The sequence below is a fragment of the Amphiura filiformis genome, chromosome 1 (assembly GCF_039555335.1).
Source record: "Amphiura filiformis chromosome 1, Afil_fr2py, whole genome shotgun sequence".
Taxonomy (NCBI): domain Eukaryota; kingdom Metazoa; phylum Echinodermata; class Ophiuroidea; order Amphilepidida; family Amphiuridae; genus Amphiura; species Amphiura filiformis.
In genome coordinates, this window is record NC_092628.1 from 36,428,585 (window position 1) to 36,448,479 (window position 19,895).

The window sequence follows — 19,895 nt, forward strand, 5'->3', positions numbered from 1 at the left end:
ATGACGTTAAAGATAACACTTCACATTACAGTGGTGCATGGGAGATGCAGAAACTACTTCAAGTGCATGGCATTACTAGCATCTCAAGGCAACATGATCAGAGATAAATCTCAAGTCTACACAAGATCTTGTGAGTTTTTATTGAAATATTGAATTTTTATTGAATTTTGGTACAAATTGACTTCCGAAGGAAAAACCCAGTATATTGTATTTTTTGCAATACAAATTATCATTTACACATGATGTACAAATGTGTGTTTCCTTTTTAGTTTGGAATACATATATTTTTTAATGCATTTGTCCCTAGCCCAGTAGTAACATATTAGCATCACTGCAAACAACAAGTGTGATTTGACCCAATGCCAGCTAAATTGGTTGTTTCTATTTCATTTGGTTATTTTCAATTACCCACATCATGTAAGATGTTGTTACTGCTTAAGGTGGATTTATCGGCTACGGTGTCATGCACAGAACCCCTAGAAAATGATATAGGATGTGTGTATTGATGAGAAAACCTTACTTGCTAAGTTTCAATTTTTTCCAAAAAAGCATTTTTGACTTATGCAATGACGAGCGCAGCAATGATCCGCCGTAATTATAATAAGAAAATCTATTATTTTGCTTCCGAGCGCAGTAACTCCGACAGTGGATTCTCTGTGCCCGAGCGCAGCAATGATCCACCGTTACATATAAGGAACTGCACCCGATCAACTCCGACAGTGGATTCTCTGTTACATATAAAATGATCCAATTATAAGAAAATCTATTATTTTGCTTCGGCGCATCAACTCCGACAGTGGATGTTCTGCGCTGAAGCGCAGAACATCCACTACCGGAAGTTCTGCGGAGGGGCGCAGGAGCTCCACTGGTGGATGACGTACATACATGTTTAAGGTGGCAAATAAAATCAAAAACTGTCAAAAGTTAGGGAATTTTAAAAAAATAAAGAAAATTGTTACAATTCTTATATATATATTCTTATAAAATACTTTTCTTTGTTATGATTAAAGATTTAAATGAATAGACCTGATTGATTTGACACAGGAGCTATTTTCCTGCAAGGGTGTTGTATCCGAGTAACCCGCGTATTACATCATACTGTGACAGCGTAAAGCAACTGTATCTGACATGATCTGATTGCATCATCATGCGAACACATAGGTTGGCCACCAAAGGTACAAACATGCTATCTAGGGTCTTCTGCTAAGCACCCGGCGGGTACATGGTTCAAAACTGGATATGAGAAAACAACTTCTCTCGTCATCTTCCTCCTTCCCTTCCCCTGCGCCCAAAAGCAAAAGAGAGTTAGGGTTTATAAATACTTCTGTAGAGCCCTATTTATCACACGGTCATTTCAACTGTCTACAACGTCAATATCAATCCCTCTGGGCATGGTGAAATAGTATGTGTGCTCAGTTTAGCCAATATCTATGCAGCAAACAGTGACCTAGAAACTCCTGGTGGAATACTGCTTTGTTGGTTTCCTATAAGATGTTCACTATCTCAGGCTGATGGAAGTGTGATCATTTTGGTTTTTTACTAAATCCGGTTTGATTTGATTTGGTTCACTGCTACTGCTAGCACAGACATTTAAAGTAGGACTTGTAAGATACATGTGAGAGGCTAGCAAGTGGCTTTTCATAAATGCATATGTATTATGTAATATTTTCATCAATTCCAGGCGTATTGTGTATTGAATACGGTATTAAACCGTGTGTATTATATACTGAGTGTGTAACAGAAAAGTGGGCACTTATTACTCACTACATATGTATGTGTGTGATATTAAAATCATTGGACATTGTCCATGTAAAAACAATTGTGTAATTCTCTATGTAATAAAAATAAGAACTGTAAAACAATGACAAGCCATTGCAACTTCCAATTAATTTCATCAAATTGCATGCTAAAAGTGTAGGGGCCTATACTAAAAGTGTCCTTAAAAAGGTGGAAACCATAAAAGTCCTCATGGTGCCAATTAGGTTGAATACAGTAAAGAGAGACACATTTCCTTCTACATTTTAAAATTAAATTTGTTGATGTTATATTGGGATGCGACTATTTTAGTATAAACCTTGTCTGCTTGTCAACACTCTTTCAGTTCACATGTCCGGAGTGTCAAAACAATGATCAAATTTCATATCTTATATCGACATGAGGATGTCATCAATTATTACATCTTCCCAAGACAAAGCTTGTATTCATATACACTGACATATATATCAGTCAATGAAGATATTCATCCGATCAGCCGCTTTTATTGAAGATTTTACATCCCAAGATATACCAACGGATCTGCTCAGAAATATGAAATATAATATATCAGACAATATGAAATTGGGAGTTGTAATTATCATTTCATTGTGTTGCCACCATGCAGACACTTCCCTCATACATGAATGGGCAATTCTGACATTGTTACCATAACTACTGACACTTAACTGACTGGGTTGCAATTTGATTTGGACATTTGCTTCTGGTTCTTGTGTCAGGCACTTAACATGTTAAGCATTCTACAAAACTGTTCATAGATAGATTGGATGGCATAATACATTCCCATGTAATACAGTAACATACTCATCAACTGATGTTATGCACATATCAAATGTATCCCGGCCCCTTTGTAGTACCGGGGATGGCCGGGTCGTTGGTCCATAAAGTCATAATTTTTAGTTTAAAGACTTCAAGTCCCACGATAAACACCTGGCCAGTCCCGGACCCACCGGGCAAATTTCTCAGCCACTCCCCTCCCCATGTGGAGGGATCGATACAAACTGATGCAAACCCGGGTATTCTCTCGAAGTTCCGCCCTGAGCATCGGATATCCTGGATCTTAATATGGTTTTTATATCGCGGCAATCTTGTCATGCGGGCTGAAGATTTGGCAGGTATGTCTTCAATGGACTGCCGAACTCTGGACATGCTGGGTGGATTTAAACGCTATAGGCCTACAAGTGTGTTCCATTGCAAATACGTCAGTTACTCACCTTGTTGTGGAACATCTAAAAGCGATAACGAAAAATAGGCTAAAAGATTCTAAAAAGATTACGAGGCATGAATGGCTTTAAAAACTGACTGGGTTAATCCAGGAATATTGATTTGACATATTTGCCTGGTTCGTATGTGTAGATGACTAAAACATCAAAGATATGAAGAATTCAGATCATTGCATTTACATCTGTCCAGGATACGGAAGTGGCGAATGTTCGATCTTTTCATAAACATTTTAAGCACATAATATTATAGGCCTATATATGATTTTTTTTATGTCAATCCAAAATGCAACTTCAATTATAGTGAGGCTATATTCTGTAAAGTCCCACTGTGACACCCCATCCAAATATGCCTTGTATCTTGTTTAAAATCAAATGAACATCTATCAAACTTTTGGCCACAAGTTATTAATATTTAGTTTCACGAGTTTGCCATTTTGGATATTATTTAAAACATCCTTTCAACGATTTGTGATTAATGATATTGTTAATGTTAATATAGTTTTGAAAATCTGTATTTCATACACCTATAATTATTTTTTTAAAGAATAAAAATACAGCTCGAAAATTTATAAAGAACATGTACACTACTGAGTATTATGGCCTTGTAGTAGTCGATCGCAGGTGTCACAAAGTATCATGGATTCTTTTCTTATTACTACCTGTGTGCTAGCCTAATAAAAAAGTTTAATCTCGTATGGTTAAAACTTTTAAAAATAACGTTTTGCGAATAAAAACTTCGTAGTATTGCTCTTCAATTTGCATACTGTATGTCAAAAATGCCAGTGTAAATCTGGTTAAACATGCTAACTTTCTAGGTTCAAATAGCATTATACATGCCTACATCAAAATTTGAAACAACAGCCAAATTTAGGAATGGATTTATATGAACAGTATATAGTGGCGACTCAGTAGATTATTAATATACATCCACGGCTCAAGAACCATGAGAACTACCAATTGATAGGATTCCCGGAAACATAAATGCGGGCACCCTCTAGGAAATCCACGGCCATGTTCACGCCCATTTTACTTGTTGACAAAGAGGGCAAGTTATTATCATAATCCCGACCCTCGCCGGGTAAAGTCCCAGCCCAATTTCCAGGGTTTGGCTGAAAAAAAGTCTTATAAGTCCCGGCCAACACCCGAAAAAAAGGGACAAGAAGTCAAAAAAGGGAAACAAAGATGTCAAAAATGGACCATCCCGGGTCCCCAGGGGCCGGGGTTGCATTTGATAGGTGCATTACTGCACTGTCAATTGAAATACAATTAAGTTGCAGTGAATGAATTTCTAAAGGGTTGCCCTGTAGATCTCAATGCCAATCTAGTTATGGTGGCTCAAATTGCAATGCCATTTTACATATTCCACATTCACATCTTCGCACTGGCATTTCTCTTCTCTCCCATATTCTACAATGCAATCTAATTAAGAAATGCTTAATCAAAAATGGATGCTTTTAAATGAATAATGCTGGTAAATCCATCAGCACCTAGGCAATAAGCTACTGAGTATTAATGGATAAGGTTCCATACATGTATGCTCATATTTCTCATTTCTTATCTACCGGTCTGCTAGCACTAAAAATGCTGCTTCTACATACTATGTACAAAAAACAACTGAACACACTAAGCAGCTAGCATACTCCTATCATTGTATATGATTCAAATGCATCAGGCATTTATTGAAGTCATCAACATATTTATCTTTTAGTATTTAAAAAATCTGTTATAAAAATGATTTCTTGTAGCACAACAGAAGCGCATGTTAAGTCGGTTGGGATTTATAACTATGCTATGTGCACAAAACATTTTTAATTGGTAATAATACTTGACTGTCTCAGAATAGTCCCAATTGGCTGTGCTTAATATCTTTCAATTGTCGTTGAATTATTCAGCTCACAATGTAATTTCCAATTAAGGCTCATGTGGGATTATTGCAAGTATTTATATGATTATACATATTTAACAAATTATTTCACATACTGGGGAAAATAAGTTCGCACATTATACATTATTGGCATATTGCAAAAAGGCACAAACTTATTATTGAAAATTCCATGGAATGACAAAACAATCCAGAGGTGTACTATAATTCCCAGATCTTCATGAGCGACATGTAACCATGACAGAATCGCACAACTTAAACCAATCTAATTATGTACTATATTGCATTTCAATACAAGGTCTAAACTAGAATTACGCGGTTCGTAATTAAGGTGGCCCCACACAAAGGTGTGTAAATAACAAAGGTTTGGGAATAAAAGTAATATGCAATATGCAAATAAGCTCATTAACATTCATAAATATGCAAATAACATGCCACAGAACTATACAGCACATTAGGCCACTATATACTATCACAATACCAAGTTAGAAGTTGATCGGTTATCACGTTTAAGCTGCAGAATGGATTAATGAAAATGTAGGCAATATATGCAAATAAGCTCATTAATATTCATAAATATGCAAATAACATGACACAAAACTATACAGCACACCAGACCACCATATCCAATCACCAAACCAAGTTTGATATAATATTGGATGGCTGAGCATGATACCATAACATATCAGATGAGTCATAAAAATATCGGACGAGCCAACGGTATCATGCGAAATAAGCCATCCAAAATAAGCCATCCAATATTATCATTATTAGGTCATCCAATATTATCATTATTAGGTTTTCTTAACTCCTAATAACCCTGAAAACATAATAATGAAGTTGATCGGTTATTGCCTTTAAGCGGCAGAGTGGATTAATGACAATTCAGGCAAAATATGCATAAAGGCTCATTAATATTCATAAATATGCAAATAATATGACACAAAACTATACAGCACATCAGGCTACCACATCCTATCCCCATACCAAGTTTGATATAATATTGATGGCTGAGCCCCATAACCATGAGTTTGAAGTCAATGGTACTGCTTTCTGAACTCCTAATAACCCTGAAAACATAATAATGAAGTCAATCGGGTACTGCGTTAGAGCTGCAGAGTGAATTAATTAATTTGCTTCCGCCCGGACAACCAGGCAGCCAAACAGATAAAGAATGTATGATGATGATAACATAAGCCCCACACATGTGTGGGGGCCAAAAAATAAACAAGCTTTGGGTGTGAATGCCCAATTGCAACCAAACAAAAGGCAAATTAAATTCCAAATTAAGTAAATCTTGTAATTTTACTAACTTTTTTCTGAATTTGAACTAGATTTCCCCATAAGACAACAAACAGGGGGTTATCAATGCAATGACCTATCATAATATAAACCCTTATATTCCTTTATGACAGTGCACTAGACAGCCATAATGTTAGGTATTATTTGCCTAAAGGACTGTAAGAGTGTGTGTGATCTGAAACCCACACATTTTCTGATGAATCATTAGCTGTCTAATAGCGGTTAATTCAAAATTTCTATTGAGATATGATTTCTGACAAATTCCAGATGATACTGACCTCCTATTATGTCATTATGAGTTTGCTGGCTAATGGTCACATGCTCGTGTGCATAAATAAATAGTAATATCCAATTTCTTTCCGGCATGCATATTTAGGCAGTTCTATTGACGTTTGGCGGAAACTTTTTACAGTATTTTCCCTAGCTAACGGCGGAGAACATTTATTTTTATTGAGTACAATTGATCTGTTAGCCGGTTGTGATCCACAGCTTCATCCCCCCATAAGTTGTAAATGTATCCCATTGGAAATATTTTTTTTACGACTTGGCATAACTGGACATTAACAGAAGAGACAAAAAATCAATTTAGAAGCTGCTGACGAGGAAGCACCCAGAAAGCGATTCCTCCCTGCTGAAGCTGGCCCTTGCTCTAATGGCTGGAATTTGGGCAGGAAGAGAATTCCATAATTGGGCTGTATATGGTAGAAATGATCTTTCATGGCTGACAAAGTTTGTTCTTGGGACTTCCACTGCTAGTTCATGGGATCTCACAGACCATTGCAACCTGGGGTCATGGACATGGATGTCTGGCATCAGCTGGCATAATAACTCAGGGGCCTCCTTGTAGAACATATGATGGAAGAGGGTGGCATGTTTGTGTGCAGATTCAGTCCTTCCAATGGTTGATTGACAAAGACATTGTTCAATTGTAGTTTCTGTCTGTTGACAGACACCCTGTCATACATGTACATGCAATTATGTGTAGCAAATCAACTGAAATTTTGTGTGGGTATCTATTAAATCATATCCTATGGTCTCCCTGTTTTGAATGCAATATTCCAAGTTTACTACTAAAACCAAGATGCCAGCTAATGAAATCCAACACAATTTCCTCAACACAAAAATATGACAATATTAATTACCCTGCAAGCCACCCAAAATGCTTGTAATTATGCTTCATCATGAACAACAGGAAAGGTACACCTTGGTCAGTCCTCAATTTGACACACAGAACAGAGTACACTAAATCTGACATGATGCGTACACCATGTCACACTGCAAGGTGTTTACAGAGGATGCCAAGTAATGTTATGTCTGTACAAGATGACGTTATACCTTCAATCATTACAAACAAACCTATTGTGGATGACAGAGTGGATACTCACAATGTGACAAATCCAGTGTGATGTTGAGGCATGTCTTGAGAAAAGATGAGGTCAGGTCAATATCACAATTACCTAGGACAGATATTATACTCGGACAGAGTACTATTTACATATTCACAGTTTCCTGTTAACGTTCCCATGGTCATTCCTTCCCACTTTTATATGCGCATAAACAAAGCTGCTATGCTAAAGGTTCAAGTTATTACTGTACTTGAAACAATGTTTCAAAATGCATGTTGAATATATATGTTTTTCTTGTCTGTGTAAAATTAAAAAATGCAAGATGTCTTAATGGACAATATAGATTGCTTTCAAACCATTACATACATATGCCAAAAAGGTTAAAATACTAACATTTTACTGGTTCAACCAAGGGAGAAAGTCAGGGATGTTTAATCTTGCGTTTGTCAGCATTGCCATGGTTGCTCTGTGTAAGTGCAATTGATTATTGAACTCGAGCAGAGCTGGCCCTAAAATAAAAATACAGTGGAAACTCATAACGAAGTTGTCAGGGACAGAGAAATTAGTTCTTTATATCCAAATTTCGTTATACCAGGGTTGTAAAAACAATAAATAACAAAAGAATTTTGTATCTTGGTTCTGGAAAAGTACTTCCTTATAACAGGGTTTTTCTTGTATCCGATTTCGTTATAATGAAGTTTTACTGTAATCAATAGTAATTGGCCAAATCAAATTACAATAATCTTTGTATGAGTTATATCTTCTATAATAAGGTTTAGCTATCCATAGCAGTATCAGAACTACAATTACATGGTGTACCAGTGCATTATACATGTTATGGCATTCCTGAACAGCTGTGCCTATACGCTATGTATACCTACAGGTAGCAATCAGGGTGGCTTCCTGCCTAGCTAGCTGTGTAATGGCACAGATACTCAATGGCACATGTACATTTAATATCATGATGCATGTCACATCAAGTAAACCTGCAACTCCACATACACTCCAGTCTCTCAAATACTAGGGAGTTAATTGCTGTATTTTATTGAAGTCACTCCTGTTATTCTGTGTGGAAGGACCTTACCAAATCACTTTTTATTGTAACATGCTACAGTAGCTTGCATGATGAAATAAAATAAGATATAAGATATACCCATGTACTGTATGCGCTGAAGAGATACCTTGACCGCCTTATCTGGATTAACTTTGATAATGCTAATAACAGATCAAGTCTGAGCCATACTGTTTTGTACTAATGGGAATGGCTTCTGGCTGTATGTTCATTTATTAAAATTACATTACTACATATAATAATCCTTGTCTACAATGTGTCAGTCATAACCAGGAATAGTATGTTATTTGATTTTTCTCCTACCATTTCAGAAGACACTTTCAATCTTTATTTCACTAAAAAACTGAGAAAAAAATAGGAAACATTTACAAGCAATTCTCACATTCTTGTGTGCCTAATATGCAACAGATCCTTGTGTGCCCAATATGTAATAGAATCCATCTGTATAACCATTCCTGTTCAAAGTACCTGGCAATGAATGCATACTATAACCACATGTTTCAGTACTGGATGGTTTTTTGTTGTTGTTGTTTTTTGGTCAATGCAAAATTAGCATTGCTAGCAGTTGCATATATTTTTAGATGCATCTTTGGAAAACAATGCAGTACTTTTTATTTGAAGGATTTCAGGGGTAGGATAAAACAAAACTTCTTCATGTTGCTTAATTCATATTTGTATCATCAATCAGAATAAATTGCTGGAGCATTGATATTAAAACTTATATACTTGAAAATTAAAAAGGATCAACAAATATGGGCAAACTCTAGAAAACGATGAGGGCAGGGACGACAACCAAATAGGTATAGGTAGTACAGTCTAAATGTGTGTTGATCATTAATGCTTGACTGCCAGCATATTTAGCTATATACTTCCAAATGCTAAGTGGCTACCTATAACAGAGTTGAGCTTGCATCTATGATTTATTAATTTTGTATGTCAGCTCCTATAATAATCCCCTAAACCCTACAAATGGTGCTATTACAATTCTTCATCAATTGCACACAGTTGTTGTTTCACACTGAATCACAACTCATCTATCAAAAATCCACCAATTTTTTTCCTTTTTAATAACCACAGCTTTTTATGGGACAGCAGAGACCATGGGGACCAAGTAGACATTTACCCAGTACATCCTACAACTATATTGTTTTTCATTAAACTCACTAAAGTTGACAACCAAATACAGTTTTGATAATCCAATCTGCTTTAAAGCATATTTTGTTAATTATTTTTATAAAAAATATTATTTTCTAATTGATCAGGTGATTTGTTATTGAAAAGCTATTTGTCTCATTATAGAATACAATGACTCATACTAATAACCAAGCTTGATTGAAAATTCTCTTGAATATTCTCTATGCAGTCAGTCAGTCAGTCAGTCAGTCAGCCAGCCAATCACCTGTTTCCATTATTATAATACCAGGAAATGGCAGCAGTACATGTAAGTGTTGAGACTAACAGTGAATTTAGCTAACTCACACTTTGCACATCTGCCAATGCAGAAAATATATTGGCCTACTATAAAAAAATTATTAAATTTGTGTACATCGTGGAACATACTCTTTGCGTGTCTGTGCGCAGTAAGCTGTTTTACGCAGATAACCTCGCTAATATGGACGCGTAGAGAAGCGTTGTACGCTCGTGTGTTAGCATGATTAGTCGTGGAGTAACAAGCGTAGTTGAATGTTCCACGATGTACATGAAAAATAATTTTTCTATAGTTGTTCTAGTACAGTAGAACCCTGTTATAACGAAATCGCCGGGGCCAGCAAAACCACTTCGCGATATTTCGTTACACACAGTTCGTTGTACACAGGATTTTTTTCACTGACACAATACAATAGGCAATCGGCCGGGACCAATGGATTTACTTCGATGTAAGCGGAATTTCGTTTAAACCGATGTCGTTATAGCCGGGTTCTACTGTACAACAAAAATATAAGAATTTAAAATGATACTACAAATGTTTATTATCAAAAGAAGATTCAATATTATTGGTGACTAAAATGTAGTATTGATTAATACCTAATTGTGTATGATTGAAATTGTAATAAGTATCAATAAATGTTTTTTTAATAAATAAAGTCCTTTTTAGCCATTGAACTGACATGAAATAACAACTGCATTGCAACATTCAGTGCTTGAAATGTCTATGAATGCTTGAAATCAAAACTGGTGCAATAGTTTCACTTCCTCAATGAAGTAACATATTGTCTGCAATACATTTCTAATTGCAACTGCCTATGATGACTGGCAACCCCTGCCCTAGATAAAGAGGAGGGTGAGGGCATGGGGAAAACACACATACAACAAATATTCATCAAAGTATTGACTGAAATACATAAGGTATCGTTTGTTTCCAATCAAGGTTGAATCCTGTGGCTACTTTGTATGGGATTAAATTCTCAATTTACTAATTTGACTAATTCTCAATATTTTTGTTTTATATTGGTAAAAACCCTTTTGAATTCTCTGACTATGAATATGAAGTGGCAATTTTATGGCACTTTCTTGGAAGCATCAAATCTCATAACTTCTCATGATCAGTTCTAGCTGGGCTGCCCATTAGTGCTCCACAACTCAAGAAATTTGGGCAAAGTTGCACAAGGGACATCTCATGACTGCATTGTAACTTTCTGCTTACAACATTATATATAGCATAATGTGGGAGAAAATTGCTAAGATATTGTTCTTTTTGTTGCATTTGGGCAATATTTGTACATGCTATAAATATAATAGACCCTAAATGGAATTGCTACTTGAAATAATTAGCATTATGAGGTATGTTTAGGTCACCCCGTGGGCATTTAATAGCTAAATGACTGATAACTTTGCACACTGGCGAGTTGTTTTGTGGGTGCTTTTTAGTGTCATGTGTGGGGGTTTTATGGAAACAAAACAGTATTTGGGAAAAGAATCAATTTATTAGGCTACTGACAAACAATCTCTGAAAACAAGCGAGGTAACTTTTTCATTGTTCATTATACATTATTTTACTAACTATCATTATATGACCAAAGATGAGTGTAAAATGCACTGTTATTTACCACTCACTCACTCAAAGATGGATGTTTAGCCCAAGTGAGATTTAAAAGTATACTAAAAAGAGGCTGCAAGCTAGGTCTGTAGCAAAATAGATGTTTTTGATTTAGATTTTTCCACTAAAAATGCATGGATATTCATTTTTTTTGCATTAAATATAACCAAATTTATTTGTTATTTTTGGAAAATCACAATAATGAATTAAAGTTAGGGTCTGAAAATGAAGTGAGGGCAGGTGACAGGAATCTCCAAATCAACTTTCATCAGACTTAAAATCAGTTTCATGTTAGAATGTGTAAATTCAAAATTCCTCAAACTAATAAAAGCATGGAGTATTCAGTGGATCTAACCACTTCTGCAACAGCCTTTGTATGAAGCTTTTTGGCATCACTTGAGCCTGGTCCCATCAGGACCCAAGCATGTGTCCACCTAGACAAACTGGTGAACAAACCAAATGAATTATTTGATATCAACGGCACTGATTAACTTTCAATATGAATGACTGTTATTCAAAAGCCACAAAATATCAAATCAAAATATCAAATGTACACATTTCTGCAAGAAACAATAACAGAGAATGATATGCACTTTAATGCTTTTTAGTCTAGCCGAGCGGCGGCTAGACTCCTGTTTCCCAGTAGTTTCTTTCTTCTTCTTCTTCTTCTTCTTCTTCTTCTTCTTTCTGTCAACATTTAACATAATTTGCTCTAGCTCCTTTATTATTTGACCGATTATGACCAAACTTGGGCACAAGCTTTACTACCCCAGCCTTTACATTTGACATGACCCATTTGGGGTCAAACGTCATGCATGAGTAATTTTGGCTAAAAATGTGATTTTTACCAAAATGCTTCTTCTCCTACAGATTACATGGTACAGTAATGAGATTTATACATTGACCTTGGCTATAGCCGGGCCTATGGGGTCCTCACAGATTTGGGGTCAAAGGTCATTAAGGTGGTATTTCCGCACATAACCAAATACCTTCAAAATGCTTCTTTTCCTACAGATTCTATGGTACAGAGATGCGACTGACACATATGCATTGACATTAGTTGGTGTCTATGGGGTCCTCACAGATTTTGAGTTCAAGGTCATGGTTGATTACTGAAAATCACTTTAAAATTCAATATTTTCTGCATATTACGTGCTGTGATCATCAGAATAATGCCAAAAGGGCTCTAGCATTATGTTCATATACGATTGTAATAAGACTTGGCTTAAACATGGAGGTGGGGTCTGTTTTGAGGTCAAAAGGGGTAAAATTCTAAAGGTTGTCCGATTGAAATGAAAATTAGTATATGTGATCTTGATATGATTCAAAATATATTGGAGGTCATTTCAAAATTCACCAGAGGTCAACGAAAGGTCAAAAGGGTCAAATTCTAATATTTGTCCAATTTAGATGAAAATTAGTATATGTGATCTTGATATGATTCAAAATATATTGGAGGTCATTTCAAGGTCACCAGAGGTCAACTAAAGGTCAAAAGGGGTCAAATTACAAAGTTTATTCAATTTGAATGAAAATTAGTATATGTTATGTGAATATGATGCAAAATGTGGTGAAGGTCATTTCAAGGTCATCAGATGTCATTTCAAGGTCACGGCTAGACTTCGCAGCCTTACTAAGGATGCAATATATCTAGTTGCTTTATCACCCTCGCTTTTTCTCCTCAGAGGTTTTGCATGTAACTGTAAGAAATTCAGCTGTTTATGACTAGGCCTGCTCCACAGGATTTTTTTCCACTTTGTGACCTTTCAAGATATTTCTTTAAAGCTACTGGCATGCACTGCGTTGGATTTGCCATCTGCAATCTGAGATATCTTTTCACATGAAAACACAAAATGGTCAGTCAGACATTTTTGGTACAAGTTATTGATGTCAATTCATTTCACCAAATTTGTGAATGATGAAAGTTCAAATCAACTTTGATTTTCTCATCAACATGCATGTGTAACGGTGATACGTATAGACAGTAATGTAGTACCCAAATAGTCTCATACGCTCTGTTTATGCAACCAACAGCAGGAAAGACGGCGCTTGGAGTTTTAAGCACAGGCCAGGGGAGAGGGGGACTGATTCACATTGATTGAATCTCATCCATCCCTGTTTACATAACCTACCTTTACTGGCTTCACAATGTAGCACTTATTTAGCCACTGCAAATCAAACTGCCACATTTGAAGACTTCACCTACGACTGTTTTCTCATACACTTGCAAATTAATTTGAAATGTCCAAACATATTGTAAAACCCACAAATGCATTCACAAATTTATTGTGTGTGATGTGGGTTCTTACAATATATTATCAGACTGTGTTAAATCTGCATCTTGCAAGAAATGGCAAACATTGAAGCATTGAAGATGTGGTACACACACAGTAGAGCTGAAGGAATTGCAGCCAGAATACCATGCAAGTTCACTTAATGACTGCAGTCCCAGTCTTCCATACATCATAATGCCCATGCATGGAGTCTGTACCAAAACAAGTTCTGCTAGGCTATTCCTGTATTTTCTATTGTGTTACCTTTATTCTCAAAATATGTACATGACCTTAATTTGTAAATATCAGTAAATCCATGGCTTGTCAAATGTAACAACGCTCATATTTAATGGAAATCATTTGACTTGTACAAGAATTAGTAACACATTCACCAAAACTAATCAGAAAAGCCCAGTGTACAGAACACTACTGACTGAGGCAAAACTAAGATACGTACCTCCATCTGCATGCGTCCCATCCCCATGCCGTCCTCCTTGAGAAAGATTGGTAGTGGCTCGGTCCGACCTACAACACAGATAGCGGAAAAAAGAAAACCACAAGAGATAGTCAAAAGGATCACAAACTTGGGACAGGACGTCAATGTCATACGACCTCAACACTGCTGTTGATCATGCGACGGACGGATGGACGGACGATCTATAATAGTCCTGAGGATTAATCTCATAAAAACTGTAAGGGCGCTATACTTGTCATGGGGACAAAAAATACAGCAGAGAAAAGAACAAAAACTCAACGGAAATCATGATAGCCATAACAAAGCAATAATTAAATAAAAACAAAATAACAGAAAAAAAATCTTGACAGAAATAGTCAAAATAAATGACAAATGAATAATAATAATATGATGAGTCTACAACACACAACAAGTGGATTGAGAGACCTCAAGTTTGGGTGGTACCAGTGTTCTTCCACAACAGATGCCATATCCATGTGAAGAGACTAACTGGAGTTTAACAACACTGAGGACTCTTTTCTCCACACATCAAGCAGCCAGTGCAGGTATCCAGCAACTAATGTGTTATTTTTCTCTAAAAACTTCAAAAAAAATGAATAAACTCAAGTGTCCCATGGTAGGTGGTAGAAGAAGAGAACTTTACAGAGAAAGAATAACACAACAGAGAAGATGGAAGCAGCTAATGTGATTAGTGTTCAAGCCAGAATGGGTAGTGTGCTGACCACACAGTTGTTTTTTTTTAAATTCAGTCTCTACATTGGACTTTCTGCACATAATGTCCCATTAATCATGGAAAGGTTAACTTAGTGAATCAAATGACATGACTGCAATAAAATAGATTCAAGTTGCACATGAAGCAGACTGCATGGATGGCAACCAGATTTTTATTCAAGAAAATATTGTAAAGCTTGTTTATGGACAAAAAACTGAACACTAAAATGCAAGCACACCACACAAACTATGGTCATGAAAAAAACAGAAGAAAAAAACCACCCTGTAGTCTTGATGTGTATATTACAAAATATATATAAATATATCATAATCATGGTATGCCCCAAATAACACATGACAAACAAGGAAAACCACAGGATTGGAAATATATATATACATTATATATATAAGAGAATCATGGCTGTAATATTGCACTACAAAATCTGTCAGTATAAAAGAGGACATTGCATATGACCCTATCAACAACTAGAGAGCATTCTATTTACAACCAAAGTGATGGGTCATTTTGAGCGATACAGAAGGGTGCATGATGTTACAAAAATTATCTCAATCAAATCAATCAAGCCACAACGATAAGAATTAGAACAGAAAAAACAGAGTCTCAGGATGGGATGTGCTTGTTTACCATCGTAACTTCATCAAGAGTAAGAGGGTTGTCTGTCTTCAGGAGGAAGTTAAAAAAAATAAAACATACAAAAAAAAAGATAAGAAAAATTGGGCAAATATCATTTGGTATATTCATGTAGACTGGGAATTCTGGGAGTATGTTTGAAATGTTAATGAACCATGCAGACACCTTGTTCTGTAGACAATAAACCATGTGATGGAGTAATAACTACAGGATATAGTTGAAATTGCTTCAAGTGATTGTTTTCTGCACTACCTAAAGATTGGAAAGACCGCAACAAATTACATGGCAAAGAATAGTAAGAGAACAACTATGCTATCACCATACCCAATTTTTGACACCAGTAACGGTTCATTATTACTTTGCCCAGTACCACACACAACATGAAATTCAACACACGCTATAATTCAATATCATAGCACACAACTACAGCAAAGAACTGACACACTGACAATAATATTATGTTTAAAAAGTTTGGGGTTTGCTTTTGGCTACAGAATAGGTTGGTTTAAATTCTTTAATCCAAGATTTTAATGAACATAATAAAATGGAAGATTTGGTGCTCATTATACTGTACCTCAGACATTTGTTGCTCAGGTTCATGGCTGGTTTGGCTATTTAGGGTACAATAAATAAATGCACCATACATTTAAAAAAATGATGGCACAAAAATATATGATGTATAATTGTGTTAGTGTCATACAATGAGCATATCCCAACTAGATGGAGTTTTGTCTGATTAGTAAATATAGCTACTGTTTTATTTAATCTAAAATACATGAATTAGTGTTTATACAAACATTCAGTGCTAGGAAATGGTACAATGCTTTCAATTGATCAAAAAACCACATATTCCATGCAGGGATGGGGGAAAACAAGGAACGCACACACCCCTACCCGTGTATGCACACATACACACACACCCTCATACGCATATATACAGGTGACAAAATCCAAACACAGTTACAGATATAGACCATTTGCTTTGAATGCTTGGTCTTATGGATGTAATATTGATCCATATCAAGCTATATGAACATGGATGTACATATGCTAGAAATACTAGATACTTGGCTAATGTATTATTAGTTTTAAAAAAATATTTCTTTGTTTGAATTTGTCCTGTGAGTTCAGAGTAACATTCTAAGAGAGCATCATTGACAAGTGGAAAAGTCCTGTGTCCACTTTCTGATTGATCACATTTACCAGACTCCCAAAAGCATAACAGCGTAAAAATGCATTATAGCCATTGCCCGCAGTTGCTGGTTTAAGGTTAGTCCTGACATGGATAGCGAAAACTTGATCAAGTCCACAGTAAAGCAAAAAACCCCACCCCAATGTGTGTCTCCGCTGACAGTTGTGAGTGTAATGGTTATAATATAATTACCAGGTGATAAATACATCTTTCACTGAGTCATTATATTTCTGCCATTACAAATTTTAGACAATTTATTTGATTTATATCACTCTTACATAAATTCTTTAACTTTTCTATATTTTATACTCATTTGCCTACACAACACCAAGTTTTGCCACGGCATAATTCATATTTGCAATAATTATTCATCCACAAATAAATCTGTGAGTGTAAGAGGCAAAACATGCACAAATCGCTTTATTAGGAAGCAGTCTCATCCCTGCAGTGCATGACATGCATACTACCTGGGAAGTATTGCGCGGAATAAGCGTTGTTGGGATGGCAAAAACTATCAAATGGTGTTGGTTGATGGTAGCTAGAATGTATGTGGGAGTGATATAATACAAACTCAATAGGGTGGATTGAAGTTCTCTACCAGTTGGGGTGCGTTTGTTTTCACCGACAAACATGGACCTACCTATGACATTTCGCTCATAAAGTGTGGACCCACATCAACCGTGGCAGTCCACAGTCGTAAGAGAGCGGCATAGGGAGCTAGACACTGTAATAATAATAATGCATATGGGTATAGGTTTCCCGTGGTAGGTGTAATACCAGGTCCACGGTTTGGTCGTTAAATATCATCTTACCACAAAAGTCCATGCTTTCAATAGTGAAATGTCAGTGCATAGAGGTCCACAGTTATGCTGTTAACTACATAGGAGGCTCATAGGGTCCATGTTTGTAGGTGAAAATGTTTAGGGGGATTGTGTTTGTAAACATTTTCAACTGATATTATGTTCAACTGACAATCACCACTTTGAATGATTGTGATTTGCTTGCTTTCTTGAATGTTACTCTCAAAAAACTTTTGACAGCTTTTTCTGACAAAGCATTTCCCAACTCGACATAAATGTTCAATAAAAATACTGCTATAAAGCGATGATAATTACACAAAAACCTGAATGAGAGTGAGGATTAAACACCAGCCACCTCTACTTTACTACAGTGGGATTATATTAACACATCCTTGTCATGATGCATTAACTTATGTCGAAACTCTGGATGAAAAGCTGGGAGAAGTTTTTTGCTGGCAAAACTAGTGCTCAGCAAATTTGTACCCAGTGTCTGGAATAGCATTTGTTTGTTAACTTATTAATAATGGAGATTTGTGGCTGGGTGGGTCAGAAATGAAAGGGTAAATTGATGAGAATGGCATTGGATAAAACAGGAGGAAGGCAGATGAGTTATCAATTAGCAAGTGTGATGCAAGATGGGGAGTATAAAAGGAGAAACCATTGTAGCTATCACATATCAGATGAGAAACTTACACTGCAATTGATCTGAATGATTTGCATGCCGTGCTAGCTGATGCATGGGTGCAAACATACACCCATGCAAGCTTCCTGTATTGGGCTATTCCAGTTGAAATCCATACACTCACTATGGAACACATGACCTTAGTATTCCACATAGGGAAGTGTGAGTTTCAAATGGGGTTACCTGTGTGGGAGATTGAAGGTCATGTCTTCCATAGGCAATGTATGGATTTCAATTGGAATAACCCATTGTGCAATCATTGTTGCTTTATGGAATTTATGTTCTTGTGTCTGAAAGCATCATTTTCAAGAGAAATTTATTGCACAGTCCAACCTCCTTTATCTGGCCATAATTGGTCAGAAGCACTAGCCAGATAAGCCAAAATCTGGATACCGTATTGTTCCTACTAAATGTACCGCCATAATTTTTCCAATCAAAATGTAATGTGACCTAAATGCAAAAATTTCCATGCCATATCACATGAGAAAGCTTAAAACTACTAGCTGTCATGATCACTAAATTGCATGCACAAAACCTATTAAAACTTCCATCCAGTTCATTGTCAAATTATAGTAAATATTTCACCAAGTGTGTACATCACATTCTTGCATAAAAATGCACTCATAGATGTAATTTCCTGGTATTTACTGATAATACACTATTAGCATGGGTGCTGCCATTTTGGATTTGAACCCAGGAAACAGACCAGCAGGAGTGAGTCATACTTCACAATTTTTGCCCAGATTTTTAAGAATCATTATTGAAAATTTGCTTCTAATAAACGCAACCTTTTGACAAACACCCTAGGTGTTTATAAGGACAATACGGTAAGTGAATTATGCGTGATTCTGCATTGAATGTCCAAAATGCTTCAATTTGGGACAACAAAGGGTTATTCAAACAAATAACACCGAAAGATGGTATTTGAGCATTAATACTGAAGACAACATAGATGTGCTTTAGAGCATAAAATTAAAGTGTGTCAAAACATTCCAATAATGTTTTCCAATTAAGATCACATAACCGGATAACAGAGACATCCATATCAAAGAGATCCAGATTAGGGAGATTGAACTGTATCTTTATAATGGCAAGATTACACAACAATATTTCTAACCAAAGATGATGCAAACACAGTAACATAAATTATCCCAATTTAGAAATTATAAATGAAAGCAATACTTTTTCCTGGATTCCTGCAGGAATAAAGGGTAAATTCAATGTCCAGTCAGAGGTGCAACACTTACACAGCAGTAGTAGCATTGTCTTTTGGTCCAATGTGCTTCGCAACTGCATACCATACATGCAAGCATTGACAATGTTTTCTCAGCGTACAAAATGCACTGCTTGCTTGCTAGTAAGAATACAAATGGATAGCAAACTATACTGATCTAACAACTTTTTGAAAGTCTCAAACAAATTACATGTCCCAGATGTGGTCATATCATGCACATTTCAGAAAAAAAAAACTTATT

At 36.0% G+C, this 19,895-nt stretch overlaps 1 protein-coding gene across 10 annotated transcripts in view; it reads right to left on the reverse strand.

Annotated features, from left to right (window-relative positions):
• Window positions 1-19,895, reverse strand: part of LOC140146373 (uncharacterized) — a 179,521-nt gene that overhangs the window by 16,334 nt on the left and 143,292 nt on the right. For 6 of the 10 annotated variants that reach the window (XM_072168203.1, XM_072168249.1, XM_072168226.1 and 3 more), the window contains one exon: window positions 14,366-14,433. In XM_072168203.1, the coding sequence (XP_072024304.1) occupies window positions 14,366-14,433 (68 nt within the window). Of the gene's footprint in view, window positions 1-14,365; window positions 14,434-15,740; window positions 19,888-19,895 lie in introns of those variants that run through there. The other 4 variants (XM_072168241.1, XM_072168257.1, XM_072168232.1 and 1 more) reach the window with 4 other exon arrangements.